The sequence below is a fragment of the Capra hircus genome, chromosome 12 (assembly GCF_001704415.2).
Source record: "Capra hircus breed San Clemente chromosome 12, ASM170441v1, whole genome shotgun sequence".
Taxonomy (NCBI): Eukaryota; Metazoa; Chordata; class Mammalia; order Artiodactyla; family Bovidae; genus Capra; species Capra hircus.
Window position 1 is genome coordinate 9,204,629 of NC_030819.1, and position 21,116 is coordinate 9,225,744.

At 39.9% G+C, this 21,116-nt stretch overlaps 1 protein-coding gene across 1 annotated transcript in view; it reads right to left on the reverse strand.

The window, feature by feature from the left end:
* PCCA (propionyl-CoA carboxylase alpha subunit) overlaps positions 1 to 21,116 on the reverse strand; it is a 378,687-nt gene that overhangs the window by 76,743 nt on the left and 280,828 nt on the right. The window contains exon 20 of the mRNA XM_018056387.1: positions 13,991 to 14,089. Coding sequence (XP_017911876.1) covers positions 13,991 to 14,089 — 99 coding nt within the window. The remainder of the gene's footprint in view (positions 1 to 13,990; positions 14,090 to 21,116) is intronic.

A 21,116-nucleotide genomic window follows, 5' to 3' on the forward strand; every position in this document is an offset into this window, starting at 1 on the left:
GAGACATTTACAAAATACAACGGTTCCTTTCCCTTACCCTACAAGGGTTGGGCTGATTCCCAGGCAAATAGAAGTAATTTTGCAATACGTAAAATGGAAACAGGTTTAGAATTTATATTTTTAAAAACAAGTAAATTGTAACAATGAATATGTAAACCATACATATAAGTACCAATAAGTTACCCTAAACTTCCCATTCAATTGAAAGCAAGTTAAAATTACATATATATGGAGTCTCAGATTGTTCTCACCACAGCTACTCTAGTCTATATACTTGAAAGCATCCACACCTGACATATCTCAGCAATAAAGACGGATGTAATAGAAATCAGGGAAATAAAAGTTTACTCAAAATTGGAATTTACTTGGCTACAGGAAACAGGAATGTCCACTTTTCTCACAGTCTAGAATTGAGACAATTTGGTTTATGAATCCACAAAGAACAAAGCACTCCATGCTTACAATGAGTCTGAGGCACGCCTAAACAAACACAAACTGGCCACTTGTTAGGCTCAGAGCAAATATAAAATAAAACTTAAAACTTTATTTTATTTTCCTGAAACATATCCTACCCTAAAATATTTTCTCCAAATATTTTACCCCTTTTTCTATTTTAAATGGCACTTCATAGCTAGATGAAAATGGCCTTTTTTCTTATTCTAATAGTCTGGTTCAACATTTATAAAATATATTCCCTTTTCCCTTCTTTAAGGAAAAGAATATTTAAGAAGACTTTGTTAATGCAACAATTTCAACATTTGTTAGAATCAAATTCATGCACAATTAGCAAGATTGCTCACTCTAAAAAGCAAAAACATTCACAAAGTTTTAAAATGCTCCAAAGATATCTCTCAGATAATAAAATCAGAGGCAGTTTCACCTTTAAAAGTAATCTTGCTGAACAGTAAAGAGAAGAAACAGTCATAGTTGTCTCTTTCCCCTCACTGATTCCCAACTTGATAATATGTTTTAAAGGCCATTACTATGGGATTGGTCTTATCGGTCTCCAGTGCAGCTGCCTGCATTATTTTCCATAATCAGTGTTTATACTATTCAAAATCCTCTTCTTGTGGCAGCTACTAAAACATAATTTTCTACTTAACAGATAGTAGAGAAGAAAGAAGTATGTGTGTGGGGGGGAGGGGATTGAGAAAGACATTTTCCCATTACATTAAATTTTTAAAAGCAACTCCAAATCATAAAACACGTGCCCACTAGAGACAAGAAAATGGCTAAGCTTCTAGGCTACACTAAAGAAGCAGGGAGGCCTGCACTGAAATGAATAGTTTGAATTATGGCTGTAAATACATCCCAGCTGTTAAATAGGGATTAAATTTTTTGAAGCACAGTGAAAGGAGCTATTTCTGTACTACTGGTGGGCTTGTTTCTAAGATGTGTAACTGTAATTGATGTTTTCAGGAATGTGAAAAGGAGATGGTTAATAATTACACTTTCATTTCCTACTTCATTAGGAAAAAAATACCATCCTCTACTTCTTCAAGTTATTTATTTATATATCCTATACATTCTAAATAGATGGTTTCATATTACATTTGATGACTCCAGAGTAACCACATGCATATAGTTTAAAAATAACAGCTAATTACTTCTAAGGAAATGGGGAGAATCATCTAAAAAATGTGGGGTACACTTATTTGGGGCCTAAAAACATAATTACTTTCAGATTCACTTTTTCTGATACTGGTGCAGTATAAGCAAAATGTAGGCTACTTCATTTAATTTTCTCATCAAAATATTCCTAACATATTTATTTTAGCACCTGTACTCATACATTTATTAGGATTAAAACTGAAGTTTGTTCTCAGAAGTTGTAGGAGTTATTTTAATCTAAAAACCAGAAAAAAGGAAATAACATTTTTCACTTGTCTTCTAAAATGGTGAGAAAGTCCATTTTCTTTAGAAACAGAAAATCAAGGTTAAATCTTAAAAATCTATTCAAATTCTCTCTGGACAAGCATTTGGCAAATATATTACAGACATACATTCAACAAATACGATAACCTCTCTTCTATTATATTCATGTGCTTGTATACTATTCTATATTACAAAGGCCCACTCAGCATTTTAAGTTATCATGTTATATCATCTATTTAACACTGCAATCAATTCACAAGTAATCCATTTAATCTGGTATTCTGTAGTAAATAACATGAGATGCATGTGACATTATTCCAAATTTGTCTGCTTTAACATAGAAAATTTGTTCCACTTAGTTGAATATCAATGACCTATTCAATGCAGAATGCAATAGGACTGCAATCAGCTTTGTACTGTTATTTATAATAAATTTATCTTCTCTTGAAAATATTTAAGCAAGAATATGAGAAATAAAAAGAAAAAAGCTTTCAAAGGTACACCATGAATAGCTGCACATCACACAAATGCGGAAATTGTTAAGACCTTAGCAGGATCTCAAGATATTTTCAAAAGTATTTAGCTACTCTTCAGGCCTGTAGACAACCTGCTGTGAGCAGGTGGGGAGAAGAAATCATGCCACACAAAGAAGCAGGCCAATAGCAGTTAGTGGGCTCTGCTTGCAAATGTTCAAACAACGTGACTATGCAAAATAAAAATCTAGTATGGAAAACGCTAGCGAGAAACAATACATCAAATCCCAGCAGACAAATTACATTGTAAGAAACCGAAAACTGAATTGTTTAGAGTAAAATTAAAGCTCTTCTTAAAAAAAAAAAAAAATTACTTGACAGGAACAGACTACAGTCACAGGAATAATTTTTAAAAAGTTCTATTTATCCGGCACGTTCCAGAGTAGGAAGGTGCTTGGATGTGTGAAGAAAAGCAGTGAGCTTAACATGTATAGAACAGCAAAATTTTCTGTTTAGTTTCAACACTTCAGTTATACGTTCCAGACAGGAAATCACTTCACTTTTAAAAAACTGTTCTGACTTCTGTTAAGCTTCTAAATAAAAATTTTGAAAGGTTGTCACCTACATGAGAAATTTATCTTCTCTTTAAAAATGAATTTAGTTCATCTGTTTCTAATTTTTAATGATAAAAACCAAAACTGTGGTTGAAATGAGAAGAGGAGCACTTTCTAAAAATGTGTTGTTTTTTTTTCCCCTTGCATTAACACCATCTGACTTACAAAAGGTTTTATTTGTGAGCCGTCTAACTAGCCACATATGGATATTGAGAATTTGAAATGTGATTAAGGCAACTGAGAAAATAAATTTATAGTTTAATTTTAAATACAGAAGTAGTATATATATTTTCTTTTAAACACAACTTCCTTGTTTTGGTGTTTTCCACTTTAATCATTCAACTTACATTACTTTTTGTCATATATATGTCAGGGGTACATTTTACTTCCAATATCACATTAGTAATTCTTAAATATTGTTTCATGTAGAATGTTAACACTTTGGAAATACTGGATTAAATAAATGGATTTAAAAAAAGAGTTTCAGTTGTTCTTGTTTTCTTAATGTGGCTACTATGAAAACTCAAGAACTGCAAATATGAACAATATTAGATACCTATTGGACAAACCATTTCATTTCATAACTTTTAAAATTAGTAATTTAGAAATGAGACTATATCTTTCCACAAAGAATGAGAAAAGATTTTTGGTTTCTCAGGTTATATCATAAAGACATATTTGATATGCACTATTACTGATGGATTCCACATATACAGTGAAAATAGTAGGAAAGCTCTGGTATATAGCCAACAGTAAAAAGAAAATGAAGTACTATCATTTTATTTTCATTGAACAATAATATTTGAAGGAAAATGTTTAATTATTAGATGAAGAAATGGATTTTAAAAGTATTAAAATTCTAAAGAGGGCCTTTAAGTATCTTCAGGAGTTTTTAAGGTTTCTATCCCCAGTTCTTTATTATAATAATAAAATTACCTTATTTCAAAACATATGCTCTCTTCCCCCATCAGATAAATGTATCATTAGCTCTAGACTTAAAGTTAGTAATAATGGTGGAAATTTGTGTCCAAGAGTATGATTCTCTTGAATCTTAAGTATTTGAAATACATTGAAAAAAAAAAAAGAAAGTACCATGTAGACACGTGGACATACTGGAGTAAGAGGTGGTACGTGCCATGAATAATCAGTGATGCCGGGGGAGAGAGTGCAAGCAAGGTGTGTGCACACCTGGCAAAGGAGGAACTGAGCAACAGTCTGAGGTGGACCCTACTCAATAACCATCAATGCGTGGTACTGATCGTCTTCAACAGCTCAGGTGCTCCCACGGCAACTGAAGGCAAAGAGGTACTTGACTGGAAAGAGACGTGCTATATAAGCAAGATACTTTCATGGGCAAGTTCCTGGGAATACAGTGATTCTGTATCTGCACAGACCAACCGCCATGCTATCCAACAGAAAATGGATTTCGCAAATGTTGGAAGATCAGGAATTAAAGAGAATTGATAAAATGGCTAAAAAGGCTATCTTATGCACATAACTTAATTTGATGAAGGCTTAGAAGAAGTCTAAATGAAGGTACAGATATGGCAGATTTATTTCTGAGATTACAAAAATGAAAGATGACTACCCATTCATCCACCCACTCAACCATTCACCCAGTTATTGAGCTTTAACATGGGCCAGGAACTCAACAAGGAGGTGGAAATTCAAGGTCAAATCAAAACTGAAACAGGTAATTCAGACCAATTAAAACAATTTAGTCATTTATAAAATTCATTATCCAAATAATGGTACATGCCAAAATACAATTTATTTTTAAGGAAATAAATGGATAATATTAAGTTCATGAGGCTTACCAATAAAAACAAGGAAAGTGAACAGACAAATGGAACCTGACTGGAGAAGGGAACCAACTACTAAAGCAAAAGTAAGGCTTCTTTCCCAAGTATTACTATTTCTTCATCTAATCAGATAAAGATGTTCAGTGCTCTTTCCATGCAGACACAGGGTGGTGGAGGTGAAAGCCGCTCAGTCGTGTCGGACTCTTTGGGACGCCGCGGGCTACACAGTCCATGGAATGCTCCCGGCCAGAATACTGGAGTGGGGAGCCTTTCCCTTCTCCAGGGGCTCTTCCCAACCCAGGGATCGAACTGGGGTCTCCTCCACTGCAGGCAGATTCTTTACCAGCTGAGCCACCAGGGAAGCCCTAGGAACACTGGAGAGGGTAGCCTATCCCTTCTCCAGGAGATTTTCCCAACCCAGGGATCGAAGCAGGGTCTCCTGCATTGCAGGCGGATTCTTTACCACTGAGCTCTCAGGGAAGCCCGGATTATCAGGGAAGACTCTGTAGACACGGGGATTCAGCAATAAAACTAGAGGGGTGTTAAATACCCACATATCCTTAAGCAAGATGGTAGACCACACTACCTAGCAGGACATGCTAGGCAAGAAGCAAAGAAACGGCAAAACCAGCAATTACTCATTCCCACTTCAAGACAACAGGAAAGAGGTTAAAAAATAATTAGAGGACGTGAATTCTTAAGCTAAGAGTTCAAGGTTGAGAACTTCAAGGAATTCATGAGACTCTCTTGATTTTCTGTGACTGGTAGATTTTGAGGGACACCTAGGGAGGATAAGCAAGACTCCTGGTAACAGGAAAAGAAGGCAAGACTGTGGCGAGGCACGCATGTGGCCCGGATGTGGCCACAGGGAAGAGACCCACGCTGGGTAACTTTAAGAGACTCTGCCTACCAGGAGGGACGGGAATCAGGAAAAGACAGAGCAGGGCATTAAGAGATCTGCAAGTGAGGAATTCCTTCCAAACCCACAAAATGTCCTAGAAGACCCAGACAGCTTTGGGCACTTGTCACGCCCAGGAAGAATGAATACTATGTGCCTTGGTCAACCTAGTTCCTCCAACAAGTTACTACTCACCCTCCCCCATCCTGCAACTCCGGAGAGACCCCAGAATAGCAGGTAGGAAGTGGAGGAGGATATAAACCAAGGAAGAGGAAAGCAACACTCTTGTATTCTCCAAAAACACTTCTCAGTCTGAGAAATTCTACCAGCTTTAATCGAGGTGTCTTGGGTTTTTTTAATCAGTTTTGACGTTACAATGAACTAGACTTTCAGACACATTCCCTGCCAGATAGGCTGTGACTTTGCTTATGACCTGATAGTAACTTTACGGACTGTGAGAAGTGTACGTGAGCTTACGCATGGGAGGAAAAAATAAATTGAGATGACAAGTTTGAAAGAATGGTTGTAAGATAGTTACTTCTACTGGCAGTAAAAGAGTTCCATTTATGCAATGAGTTGGTTACACAGTAAAATAGATAAAGAAATGGCAAGTATTGAGAAGTACCCTGAATGCTTTTTTAACGACAATCCAGAAAATCCGGTCCCACAATGAGATGCTGCTTCACATCCATTAGGAGAGCGATTACAACAGCAACGATCAGAAAATACCAAGTGTTGGTGAAAATGTGCAGAAATTAGTCCTTGAGTGGTGCTGGTAGGAGAGTAAAATAGTGCAGCTGCTGTTGAAAACAGATGGAGCTTCTTCAAAAGATTACCCTAGAATTACCCTGTGATCCAGCAATTCCAATTGTGGGCATATACTCCTGAGAACTAAAAGCAGGGACCAGAAGAGGTATCTGCACACCCATTTTCATCCACAACAGCCAAAAGGCAGAAACAGCCCAAAAGTCCATCAACAGATGAACGGATAAACAAAATGTGTATATATATATATATATATTTATGATTGATAATTAACTTTGACATGTATCACAACATGGGTAAACCTTAAAGACGTTATGCTCATCGAAATAAGCCAGGCCCAAACATACACACACTCTGTGAGCGCACTTCCGTGAGGAGCCTAAGGTAGTCAAATTCACAGTGACAGACAGCAGAACAGTGGCTGCCAAGCACTGTGAGGAGGGGGAATGGGGCGGGGGTGGGTGGGTGGGAATTGGTTCAGGGAACAGAGTTTCAGTTTGTGAGGACAGAAAGTTCAAGAGATGGACAGTGGGTAATAGTGGCACACCAATGTGAATGTACTTAATGTCACTGACCTGCACATCTGAAATTGGGAAAATAGTAAATTTTAAATTTCATGTTTTATAATTTATGTATATTTTAGCACAATTTTAAAAATCCTGATGAGGTTACAAAGTAGTGTGGAAGGAAGAAAAATCTTGATAAAAGTGCAGCAGATCTGACCTCAGGCTGGCATAGAACTCTGGTAGGTGACTGGTGGGGGCTTCTCTGGAGGCTCAGTGGTAAAGAATCCACGCACCGGTACAGGAGAAGCAGGTTTGACTCCTGGGTGGGGAAGATCTCACGGAGAAAGAAATGGCAACCCACTCCAGTATTCTTGCCTGGAGAATCCCATGGACAAAGGAGCCTGGCAGGGCTACAGTCCATGGGATCACGACATTGGACACAACTTAGTGACTAAACCACCACCACCAGATAATGGGTGGCTTGGCATGTAAAAAAGCACAGAATGCAGGGTTCACTTTTAAAACCTTGTTTTTAAGAGGATAACCATCTAACAATGACAGGCAAAGCCAATACAAACAAATTAAAAAGAAACAATAAGAAAAATGGTCAAAGCAGAAGACCAGTGCTCATGGGAGACAGGATTCTGTGGTTGCTACGGTACCCCACTGTATGCATGTGTGTGTGACAGTCGATCAGTCGTGTCTGACTCTTTGTGATCCCATGGCCTATACACAGTCTATGGAATTCTCTATGCAAGAATACTGGAGTGGGTAGCCTTTCCCTTCTCCAGGGGATCTTCCCAACCCAGGGATTGAACCCAGGTTTCCCACATTGCAGGTGGATTCTTTACCAGCTGAGCCACAAGGGAAGCCCAAGAATACTGGAGTGGGTATCCTATCCTTTCTCCAGCAGATCTTCCTGACCCAAGAATCGAACCGGGGTCTCCTGCATTGCAGGCAGATTCTTTACCAACTGAGCTATTAGGAAGCCCTACTGTATGCAGAGAGAATTCAACAAACTGTGTCAAGTTCTCATCATCAGCTTCTCCCAAAGTCAGCCCTCTCTTTTCTGTACGCTGCCAGCACCCTACTTTAGAACCCATTACCTCATGAGTGAAGTAATACGAATACCATATCTTCTAAATGAACTTTTCCACTCCCCCCTTCAATCCCATAACCCCTCTTTTATTGTTAAGACACAAGCTCCCACAACAGCATTCTGATGGACATTACTTTCCCCTGCAAAAAGTGTCAATGACATCTCTGTTGGTGATTGAAAAGCATAGACTCTTTAACCTTTCGTTCACAACTTGGCTTCTCCAACCTAATTTTCATGTGTAGCTCACATGACTTCCTTACTTGAATCTTCCCCATCCACCTCCCATTTCATGAACATACAAAAGTATCCCAAATGTCATCCGAGACCCTTAGCCTGCAAAAGACACACACAAACTCACAAACTTTAAGTGGCTAGGGATTCCCCAGAGACAAACGACAAATGAAAGTAACTGACAGCTCACAAAAGCAAATACAGTTCCAGTACTTCATATTACGGAAAAAGTCACTCTTCTGTTGACATAATTGAGGAACATTTCACAGAAACAAAAAGGCTTTTAAAGAATTTGGGGGTTGGAAATGTAAGAAGGTGGCAGACTATTAATAGTAAGGGAGAGAAAAACATGACTGAAAGTAGTGATGGTTTTTGTGTTTTAAATATAAAATATTTTAAAAACTAAACATATTTCAAAAACTAAAACTGGATCCTAACTCACACCATACACAATCGTCAATTCCAGAAGGATTAAGGGTTTAGATGCGGAAAAGCACAACACAAAACACAGAAGAAAGCGTGGGCAAGCATCTGGAGGAGCTTGAGGGTAGAAGAGGACTGTTTAAATAAATACAAAATACACAGACCATAAAGGAGAAGATAGAAAATTCTCACGGTAAACCTCAGATTCAGAACTTTACAAGGTAAAAAATCACAAGCTACAAACTGGGAGAAGTTGCTTGTAACACAAATAACTGACAGCGGGGCTTAGGGCACACAAATGTGGAAGAACTTCTGTGAACCAGTAAGAAAAAGAGTCAAACGAAAAAATGGGCGAGGCATCCCTGGCGGTCCAGTGGTTAAGAATCTGCCGGCCAATGCAGGGGACACAGGTTCAATCCCTGCTCTAGGAAGACCCCACATGCCGCGGAGCCCATGGGCCTCAACTCCTGAGCCTGAGCTCCAGAGCCTGGGAGGTGCGACCACTGAAGCCCGTGAGCCCAGGCCTGTGCTCCACAGCAAGAGAAGGCCCCGCAGTGAGACGCCCACACACCGCAACTAAGGGGAGCTCCTGCTCGCCACAACTAGAGAAAGCCCGCAAGCAGAAAGAAAGATCCAGCACAGCCAGGAAACAAAAAATAAATAAAACTTTTCATCAAAAAAAAGGGGCAAAAGCCATGAACAGGTATTTTGCAGAAGAGAAAACAGGACTGTCAATTAAAATATTTTTAAAATGCCGTTGCTAATCAGGGAATATGAAAGTGAAGTTGTTCAGTCGTGTCCAACTCTTTGCGACCCCATGGACTGTAGCCTACCAGGCTCCTCTGTCCTTGGGATATTCCAGGCAAGAGTACTAGAGTGGGTTGCCATTGCCTTTTCCAGGGGATCTGCCTGACCCAGGGATTGAACCCAGGTCTCCCGCATTGCGGGCAGATGCTTTACATCTGAGCCACCAGAGCCTCACCAGGGAATATAGTACATGTTAAAACCACAGAGGTACTATTTAAATCCCTCAGTCAGGAAAAACTTAAGTCACCTGGATATCAAGAGGTCATATGACATGAAGAACAATTGTTAAGGGCACAGATTCCTGTGTTTGAATTCTGGCTCTTCCATTTACTAGCAGAATGCCCTGGGCCAGCAATTGAGCCTCTACAAGCCTCCGTTTCTCCAACTGCAACATGAGAAACAACAACACATACTTCACTGAACTGCTGTGAGGATTAAATAAACTAAAGAAGTGTTTAGAAGAGTCAGTGCCTGGCATGGAAAGTAAACAAAAGTGTTAGCTCATTATTCATAGTGCTAATATCATCATCTCCATCACTACTGGTAGCATGTAAATTGGTACACCCACACAGGAAAAACCATTTGGCATCACCATGTAAGATTAAGGATACTTAGTCCCTAAACCCAGACATTCTACTGGTATATCCTTGAAGAAACAGTTATTTCAACAGGAAATGTGCAGTAAAAAAAAATGGTCACAGAAGCATTGTGAACACAAATGTCTCTCTAGCGGAGAAAGAACAAACAAACTGTGGTGCATTAATATAACTTAGTAACATGTAGCATGGAAATAAACTACATTCACTAACACAGACCAAACTACAAATGAGACACTGGAGGAGAAAGCAGCTCAGGGAAGCCTAGACAGTGCGGTGCCATTGATACCAAGTCTAAGAACCCACGTAACTACATGATACGTTGCTTGTTGTTTTAATTTGTATCTAAATATCCTGGTGGCTCAGATGGTAAAGAATCTGCCTGGGATGCAGGAGACCCGGGTCCGATCCCTGGATCAGGAAGATCCCCTGGAGAAGGTAATGGCAACCCACTCCAGTATTCTTGCCTGGAGAATCCCAGGGACAGAGGAGCCTGGTGGGCTGCTGTCTCTGGGGTCACACAGTCGGACACGACTGAAATAACTTAGCAACAGCAGCGGCAGCTACCACAAAGAAATGCTCTTTCTGAACTCCAATTCTGTTCACATCATCACCTTCTTAGCTTGAGCTCTTCCACGGGGCCCCCTGGCCTCAGGAGGAAGCAGAATCTCTACTATGTAACTCACAAGGCTTCAAACCCCTTGGCTCCTACTTAGTCACTTTGCTCATCACTATGAGCTTAATCTCTGATTGTTGTTGTTTGGTTGCTCAGTTCTGTCTGACTCTTTGAGACCCCCATGGACTGCAGCACACCAGGCCTCCCTGTCCTTCACTGTCTCCGAGAGTTTGCTCAAACTCATGTCCTTTAGGTCAATGATGCCATCCAACCATCTCATACTCTGTCATCCCCTTCTCCTCCTGCCCTCAATCTTTCCCAGCATCAGGGTCTTTTCCATTGAGTCGACTCTTCACATCATATTGGAGCGTCATCATCAGTCCTTCCAATCAATATTTGGGTTGATTTCTTCAGAATTGACTGGTTTGATATCCTTGCAGTCCAACAGACTCTCAAGAGTCTTCTCCAACACTATAGTTCAAAAGCATCTTTGGTACTCAGCTTTCTTTATGGTTCAACTCTCCCAACCATACATGACTACTGGAAAAACCATAGCTTTGACTAGATGGACCTCTATTGGCAAAGTAACGTCTCTGCTTTTTAATATGCTGTCTAGATTGGTCATAGCTTTTCTTCCAAGAAGCAAGTGTCTTTTAATATCATGGCTGCAGTCACCATCTGCAGTGATTTTGGAGCCCAAGGAAATAAAGTCTGTCACTGTTCCCATTGTTTTCCCATCTATCTGCCATGAAGTGACAGGATTAGAATGCCATGATCTTAGTTTTTCAAATGTTCAATTTTAAGCCAGCTTTTTCACTCTCCTTTTTTACCCTCATCAAGAGGCTCTTCACTTTAGAAGACTCTCAACAGTCTTCTCCAACACTGCAGTTCAAAAGCATCAGTTCTTTGGCACTCAGCCTTCTTTATGGTCCAGCTCTCACATCTGTTCATGACTATAGGACAAAGGTTTATTTAAGGCAGTGGTTCTCACACTGTGGCCCCTTCCGCATGAACAAGACCTAGGAACTCAGAAAGGCATGCCTCACCCACACCAACTACATGAGAATAAACTCTACAGGGGGGTCCAACCACTTGAGTTTTACCAAGAAGTTTTAGCCTTCCACTTGATTCCAAAGCACCCAAAAGTCTGAGCAGCACTGGTTTAAAGCATGAATGAGAGATGAATTAATCTCTGCAGAGCTCCATGGAAGAACGAAAAGCACTGCGCAGCACAGTGGTTAGAGGCACACTTCCTGGGACCCCGGGGCCAGGGCTCAAATTTCTGCTCAGCTCCTCCCTGGCACTGCCATCCCAGGGAGGTTATGTAGCCTGTCTCGGCACAGATCCTACAGAAGGCTGCTTGGATTTCAATGCTGGTCCTATTTCCCAAGAGCTGTGTGACACTAAGCAAATCATTTACTTTCTCTGGGCCTCAGTTACTTCATTTGCCAAAGTATAAATACAAGCACCTGCTTCATGTACTTCTTGTGAAAAGGAAATGACTTAATATAATGTGCTATACTTAGAACTCTACCTTATACCCATTAAGCACTATTTATTACTATAATTATTATTAATTTCACAGGAACACATTATAGTTTAGAGATAAAAGAGAGTCGACACTGAGTACTAACGCCCACAGAAAGGAAGTAAAACTCATCTATTCTGATGAGGAAAAATTTTCCTCATCTTTTACTAGGTAAGTGACTTTTTTTCCCCCAGTTTACCACTCACCTATCCAAGTTTACTTTTTTCCCAATGATGGAGCACTTAACTAGAAGCAATAACCTTCTCCAAAGAGTCAAGGGGTCTGCCTTGAGGGCCATTTATTTCACATTAACACTTCTTTTTTAAACAAAGCACTTATGAAGAATGAAAAGAGATTTAATGCACATTATCCCTATGCTTGGGGAAATATTTCTGGGGCTTATCACAAACTTTGCATGTAAAAATGCTGGTAAGACACCCCTGTGCACAGTCATTGAGAAGAACACTGAAAATACCATGATGCAAAGATGTGGAGAGCAGGACTCTGTATCTCTCTCCTCACTACCAAGAGGTCATGTACTATGTCCCCCAGAACAAAGCACATGAATGTCAGCCACTGCACATCCAGGGCAGAGCATATTCTATTCACATAAACAGGGGCAACAAAACCATGTGTTCTGAAGACAGAATAACTGGACATCCCTGATAGGAAATTATGCAGTGAAATTTTTCCAAGGGTCTCTTAGTGTTTAACCTCATACTCAGAAGATCAAAGAAAATATAAGAGAGACAAAACATACCAGGGCAAGTCACAAAACCAAAGTCTAAATAGAGGGCTCATTACTGAGAGTTCATTGCTTCTTGCAACGACAAAGGTAATAAAATAGAAGCTTGAAAATGAGTTTAGTTATCAATATTTATTGAGATTCTAGAATCCCCTGCACCACAGTTTCTAACAGAAGTACGTATGAATCTGGGGTACATAATCTTTATCTGTGACTTTCTTGATTTCTCTAGGTTTAAAAAAAAATCAGTTTCCTGTGTAAAATCAAGTTAAGAGAGTGCAAAAACATTTTCATAGAAAAGCAAAAAAAATGAGCATTTTTAATGCCATGGAGGGCTTACGATTTTTATTTGCATGTGAGAGCCACATGTTCTGTGCTATTCTGTTTTGTTTTTCCTGGACCTCAACTATGTGGTGAGGTAAAGGAATTTTTGCAGAATCTGTTTTCATAATTTTGTACTTTCACATACAGGACACTGATTTCAAAGAACATTCAATCAATGCTAGATTTCAAGGCATATCCTCAATGCAACAACAAATTTTATATTGGGGGAGAAAAGAAGGGTTAACAAATTAAGATTACTAAATTTTTAAAAGGCACCCATGTGCTATGGCAAGTCAACCTGAGTAGCTCATGTTTCTGTTGATCTAATACCCCACAATTTCAATTACAGAGGAAAGAGAAGTAACAAAGTCATATTTTACAACTAAAAACCCAAAATGGCAAAGAAAACTGCTAATCTTCTAGTATTTTTAGAAAAGCGCATAGGATGCTTTATTTATACCAAAATATAATACATAACCTTCCTGGATTGCCTGGAAAAGGAACACGCTGATTCCTCAGAACAGGATGTAACTCAAGATCCTCTAAAACAAGAAAATATGTTTTCAACTATAAGATGCATGAGGTGGATAAAATGTAGCTTTTCCCTACTGTATCTGTCAGTATTAGTGACACAGGTACCAGTAAGGATATTGACGGGGCCCTCTAAGTAACTCATCAGAACATTTACCTGTATCGTCCTCTGAGTGCCATCAACGTTGACAGACAACAAGGGTGAAGCCAGGTTCCACGTGCTGGTCACATTTAGTTTCGACCCATCAACTTCCACCTGTTGTGACACCAAAGAAGACTGTTACCATGAAGAAAGACAGAGAACTGATCTCAAGTTCATTGCTGCATACAAAGCAGCAGCCATCTTAAACAGATGGCTCCCCAAACAGCCTGTCATGTTTACTGCTCCCGCCATGAAAGACAGGGTCCACGAGAGTCTTCTCAGGCATCTCTGGGGAGAGGCGAAGGGCCTGGGCACAGCTGCCTCTGGGTACTGAGGTTTCGAGTGATTTCCAGTAAGTAACAAACAGCCTTCTAACTCTAAACCTATCTGGACATGCTACATTTACCGCAATTAGACAAGTAATGCATATAAATTTCAGTGACACTTTGCAACCCACACAACAGGGCTTGCATATAATATCCTCTCCAAGGACCAAGAAAGAACTTTTTCTGTGTTAATTTTAATGAAGGACTATGCATTGTTATCTTAATTAAACAGAAGCTTTAATTAGGCACAATTCTTTGGCGTTGAATATTAAACGTCTATTTGAACTTTGCAAACTTCCGTCATATTGCTGTCCATCATAAATGACTAATTTCATCAAGTCGTTGTTCATGGAGCTATCCCCCAAAGCCCATAATCTTCTAAAACAGATATTCTTAGCAGGAACATTTTAATAGCTAAGTAAGTGAAAGCAACTGAAAAGAAAAAGAACTCAAAGCTAACTTAAAAGTATCATTCCTCATTTCTTCCTTTTCACTCACCCATTCCCTAATTCTTCAGTATGAGAGGGAAGGGAAAATATACATGATCCTTAACCATTCTTTCACTATCAATTCTGTTAAAAGACACTCACTAAAATCAAAGACACACACAGACTTGTACTGTTTAGAAGAGTACGTGCCTACCTATACATTTGGATAGTTATTTGAGTGTGTGCTCAGTTGCGTCTGACTCTTTGTGAACCCATGGACTTTGGCCTGCCAGGCTTCTCTGTCCAAGGGACTCTTCAGGCAAGTATTCTTAGAGTGGGCTGCACTTCCTTCTCCAGGGGATCTTCCCAACCCAGGGACTGAACTGGCATCTCCTGCATTGGCAGGCAGATTCTTCACCACTGAGCCTCATGGGAAGGCCATTTATGTATATATATTTCCCCTCTAATGTGGTCATGAAGTCTAAAAACAAAGACAGGTTACTGGCTATGTAATAAAGTATCAGTAGGACATACATCACGCACTGGCTTGAACTTCCAGGTTTAGTGGCCTCTCTGCACACAATAGAATTCAATTACAAGCAAGAGAAAAACAACAGCTCTGGAATCACACTGACTTGGGACTCACTTGACATTGTTGTTTTACCAAATGAAAGTTGTATACCAAGTTGGTGTATTTAACTTCTCTGAGCTTCAGTTTCCAAACCGTAATATAGTAAAAATGGCTATCTGAGAGGGTGGTAAATAAGTTAACATATGAAAGTCTGAACCAATATGCTTGTCAGGGTGGGTCATAAATATTTTCTCTCTTCCCCTGTCTCTTGGCCCAGATGGTAAAGCATCCGCCCGCAATGCAGGAGACCCGGGTTCGATCCCTGGGTTGGGAAGATCCCCTGGAGAAGGAAATGGCAACCCACTCCAGTATTCTTGCCTGGAGAATCCCACGGACAGAGGACCCTGATAGGCTACAGTCCATGGGGTCGCAAAGAGTCAGACACGACTGAGCAACTTCACTTTCACCCTTAAAACAGTTTTAAAAATAAGGTCAGATAATAATATCTCATATATTACTTATATATTACTCATATATTACTTACTATTAAACTACTATATGATAAAGATGTAAGAAGCAGAAAAGGTTGCAGTTTTGATTAAAGCAGCACTAATATCCTTCAAATCATGGTATCCAGCCCTCACCCCCAAATTAAGTATCTCCTTATGCAATAAAAGATTTCCAAAAGAAGCTCTCAAAAGGTAAGAGTAAATACTAAATACAAATACAAATAGTAAATGCTAAAAATGTCTTCTAAAACTGAAATATTGCTTTAAAATAATTCTAAATTTTAAAGTTTAGAAAAGCTCATCAATCAACTATAGAAGTTTTGTTTGTTAAAAAGAGAAAGTTAGATGTTGTAAAGAAAGCTTTTGAATGATAATCATTTAAAATTTGTAGTTGATATTAATTTCAAGTCAGACGGGCTCACAATGAAACCACAATCACCATCTTTGGGGCACATGAAGGGGAATTGAGAAAAGTACCTCATCTACTCAGATCACTTTAAAGGAGGAGCCAGATTATTACACCCTGAAGTAAACCACTGTTGTGCGTGCGTGCTAAGTCGCTTCAGTCATGTCTGACTCTTGGCAACCCCATGGATTGTACAAATGTCTGAATAAAAAGCGATATATCCACACAACAGCATATTATATACCCGGCAATTAAAACGAATGAAATAATAGTACACGCTACAACACAGGTGAACACTGAAAACATGCTAACTGCAAGAAGACAGTCACAGAAGACCACAAATTATATGGCTTCAAGGCAAACAGTAACCAGGGTTACAGGTAGCAGAAGCCTCTTTCATGACAAATAGGGTCCGCCGTCACTGGCCCAGGTTCTTGCAGCAAAGTCCTGTGGGGACACTGGGGGTCTGAGTTCTCTGTCCCACCTGCACAGTTATGAGGCCAGTGTGACCACATTCCCACTGGCCCCTCTCACATGCATCCAGACTCCATGCCTCAGTGGAAGGAGGGGAGAGCGGGGAAGAAACCTAAAGTACTCCGGTGCCTAAAAGGAGCTAGCCAAACCAAAAGAGACCAAGACCCTGCTTATTAGCAAGCTTTTCTCCCCCCTCACCTCCTACGAAGGATCATATGTGATAAAGAAACTATCCTTCCTTATACACCTGGGAAGCAATGAATGTCAACGTGCATGCTCACAATCTAACTGAAGGGTCAGCTCCAAATCCTAAACTAGCAAACAGATCTGCAAATGTTGTGAGGATGAGAACATGCTGAAAGCCAGTATATACCTCGTCAGCCCCCAAGCAACAAACAGATTTCAAACATCAAACAAATGACAAAAAACCGTAATTCTGAACAGCAGATGCAGATTCTGTTGATGCTGTCATTAGATGAGTGGAAGCTAGATGTAAGTATAAGCCATACAGAGGCAGGGAATGTCTCTTTAAACCACAGTTTAACACCACAGAGAGGTGGGGGCAGACGTGAAGAATCCTTGTTACTACGCCAAACATACTGTTCACACGTAATTTTTCAGCCGAGGTGACTAAGCAGGAGACACAGAGCTTAAGTGGCATTTATTTCACTCGGGCAACATTGAGAACCTGGCATAAAGAACCACCCTGTCATCTCAGTGCCAAAAACTGAGGGGAAATGAAATCGAGGGCAAAGAAAGTGACAGGTCTGAGACAAGAGTTAGGGTACCCGGCCTGACAAGGAAAAGCTGCAAGCAACCTATATGTACAGCCGACCACCTACACCCCTGCAACATAAATAATAATCAGAAAACAATCAATATTGGATCTCTGCACAGAATTTTCCCCAAAATTTTGAGGCAAAAAGGTAAATTAAGAGCATTCAACACAAGAACTCCTCAAAGAAACACAGGAAGAGTTCAGATAAATAATTCTCCAAAGTCTCAAAGACAGGCATAGGAAACGTGACCCTTCTTTGAAAAAAAAAAAAAGAGCTCAAAGAAGAAAAACAAAGGTTCAAAGAAGAGATTAAACAACAACAGAAGGAAATGAAAATCAAGCTGGTAGAACTCAGGAAAAAAATGAAGAGAAAAATAACATTATAGAGATAAAAGCCACGTTAAGAAGCACCAAAAATAGAATAAATGTGACTAAAAAAAAAGACAAGGACTATACCAATTCTCCTTCAAAAGTACTACAAGCAAAGAAGAAGAGGGAATTCCCTGGCAATCCAGTGGTTAAAACTCTACACTTTAACTGCTGAGGGCCCAGGTTCAATCCCTGGTCAGGAAACTAGGATTCCACAAATCATGTGGTGCAGCCCACCCCATGCCACTGAAAGAAGAAAGAAGTGTAGATTAAAGGATATAATGGGGTAAAGCTTTGCAAAATAAACAAAATGTTAAATTTGTAGATCAATGCTTATCTTTAAGAATAAAGAAGGAATTATGTGGATATTTAGTCAAAAATTAGAAATCATGCTCAAGCAAGGAAAAAATTCAGGTTGGCCTAAACTTCTCAAGAACAGCACTGATACAGACAACCACAGAGCAATGTGATGGAAGTGCTAAAAAATTAAAGGCTGCCTCCCAACATTTTCCTTTTATACTCAGCCAACCTGTCCTTAGAGTGTATGCTAAAACATAACCTGCACCATATAAGAACTCAACACCTTCTTTAAAAATGAGGCATCTCTGTACATAGATAAGAAAACATTCCCAAGAAGACGCAGAATATTATATATAATATGCTATCATTGATTAAGAAAAAAAAAAAACCTTTAAATGTGTGCTTTTTTGTTTTGTTTTGTTTTCACTTTACAGCCACAGTGAACAGCTTGTAGAATGAATCTTGGTTCTCTGACTAGGGACTGAACCTGTGTCCTCAGCAATGAAAGTGCAGAGTCTTAACCACTGGACGGCAGAGTTTGTGTTTTAAACACCGAGAACATCACTTGAAAGATGTGTAAGAGAATCAGAGTGGCTGAGAAACAGGAAAGGAAGGGAAGCATACTTTTCACTACCTATCCACTCATACTTTTTGAATTTTACATTAGTATAAAATTATATATGTATATGCACTTTACATACTGAAACGTTTTTCAGTGAGGAGAAGTGTAACTGCCTAATTCCTCATGTGATCAACACCTACTTTAGATCTTTCACTAACGGAACATAATGAATGGTAGCTGTTCTTTTAAAACTTTATTTTGGCCAACAGAGCAATCAGTTCAGTCTGGTTCAGTCGCTCAGTCATGTGTGACTCTTTGCAACCCCATGAACCGCAGCACGCCAGGCCTCCCTGTCCATCACCAACTCCCAGAGTCTACCCAAACCCATGTCCATTGAGTCAGTGATGCCATCCAACCATCTTATCCTCTGTCGTCCCCTTCTCCTCCTGCCCTCAATCTTTCCCAGCATCAGGGTCTTTTCCAGTGAGTCAGCTCTTTGTATCAGGTGGCCAAAGTATTGGAGTTTCAGCTACAACATCACTCCTTCCAATGAATACCCAGGACTGATCTCCTTTAGGATGGACTGGTTGGATCTCCTTGGAGTCCAAGGGACTCTCAAGAGAGTCTTCTCCAACACCATAATTCAAAAGCATCAGTTCTTCTGCACTCAGCTTTCTTCACAGTTCAACTCTCACATACATACATGACCACTGGAAAAACCATAGCCTTGACTAGACGGACCTTTGTTGACAAAGTAATGTCTCTGCTTTTTAATATGCTGTCTAGGTTGGTCATAACTTTTCTTCCAAGGAGTAAGCGTCTTTTAATTTCATGGCTGCAGTCACCATCTGCAGTGATTTTGGAGCCCCCAAAATAAAGTAGGCCACTGTTTCCACTGTTCCCTATCTATCTGCCATGAAGTGATGGGGCTGGATGCCATGATCTTCGTTTTCTGAATGTTGAACTTTAAGCCAACTTTTTCACTGTCCTCCTTCACTTTCATCAAGAAGCTTTTCAGTTCTTCTTTACTTTCTGCCATAGGGTGGTGTCATCTGCATATCCGAGGTTATTGATATTTCTCCCAGCAATCTTGATTCCAGCTTGTGCTTCCTCCAGCCCAGCCTTTCTCATGATGTACTCTGCATAGAAGTTAAACAAGCAGGGTGATGATATACAGCCTTGACGTACTCCTTTTCCTATTTGGAACCAGTCTGTTGTTCCACGTCCAGTTCTAAGTGTTGCTTCCTGACCTGCATACAGGTTTCTCAAGAAGCAGGTCAAGTGGTCTGGTATTCCCATCTCTTTCAGAACTTTCCACAGTTTACTGTGATCCACACAGTCAAAGGCTTTGGCATAGTCAATAAAGCAGAAACACATAGAAAAACAGGAGTGGATCCGTGAATGAAGGGCAAATATAAGGACTAATGGTTGTATTGAGGCAGAGAGACAAACTGACTGCTAGTCTTCAGCTGCAAGGGGAGGGACTCACGGCAGGGAATGTGAAGGTTGACAAGAGGAGGGGGAGGTGGTGATGCAGACCATCAATGTGAGCTTCAAAGAATAACGGTTTTACAAAAGAGAGGGGAGCAGTGGTCTCGAATGAAACTGGGATAAAACCAGTCCCAGCTCCCAGCTCCAAGGTGCACACTGTCTGAGAAACTCTCCAGCCAGGTTTAACTCTCCTGCCAGATTTCCCTCTGTTCAGGAAAGTAAGAAGTGAAACATTCAGAGAAATGGCTGAGAATCCAGGGGAGTTTGTTGATGACAAAGCAAGAGATACAAAAGGCACAGTGGAGATGGTAGAGAGCAAGCAGAGAGTTTCTGTTGAACAACACGGGAAGGAGATTTAGGATAACAGATGACTGGATATTTAGGCTAACAGATGACTAAATAGGCTTTCAAACTGCCCACCTCCTCTCCATCTGCACCACTACCATCTTAGCCAAACGTGCTACCATCTTGCACCTGGACCACTGTGAGACACCAGTCTTCCCACATATATGCTTCCATATATATAATTGGTTCTCCTCACCATAAGCAGAATAATCATAAAGCTGATCTTTTCAAAAATCAGAAATAAAGGGAAAATAAAAACAACGTTAGAATATCCCAATGGAGGTCCTGCCTGGTTTGAAAACTATAAACTCTTAAAAAGACATATAACACAGTGATCTTCTGTATAAAGATACCATATTTCACAACATTCTGCAATCATTTAAAGATTATAATTATATTCTGTTTAAAACACTGACATTATCAACTTGGATCAACCAGAGCAAGGCTATGGTGGGTGGAATTCATGAAATTCATCTCAACACATTCTTTTCTGGTAACTTTTCCCCAGCTTAATCAAAGAGATCAGCTCAGTTGAAAATTATTCACAGTAAGAATATTTATGATGCTTGAAAACAGCAGCTC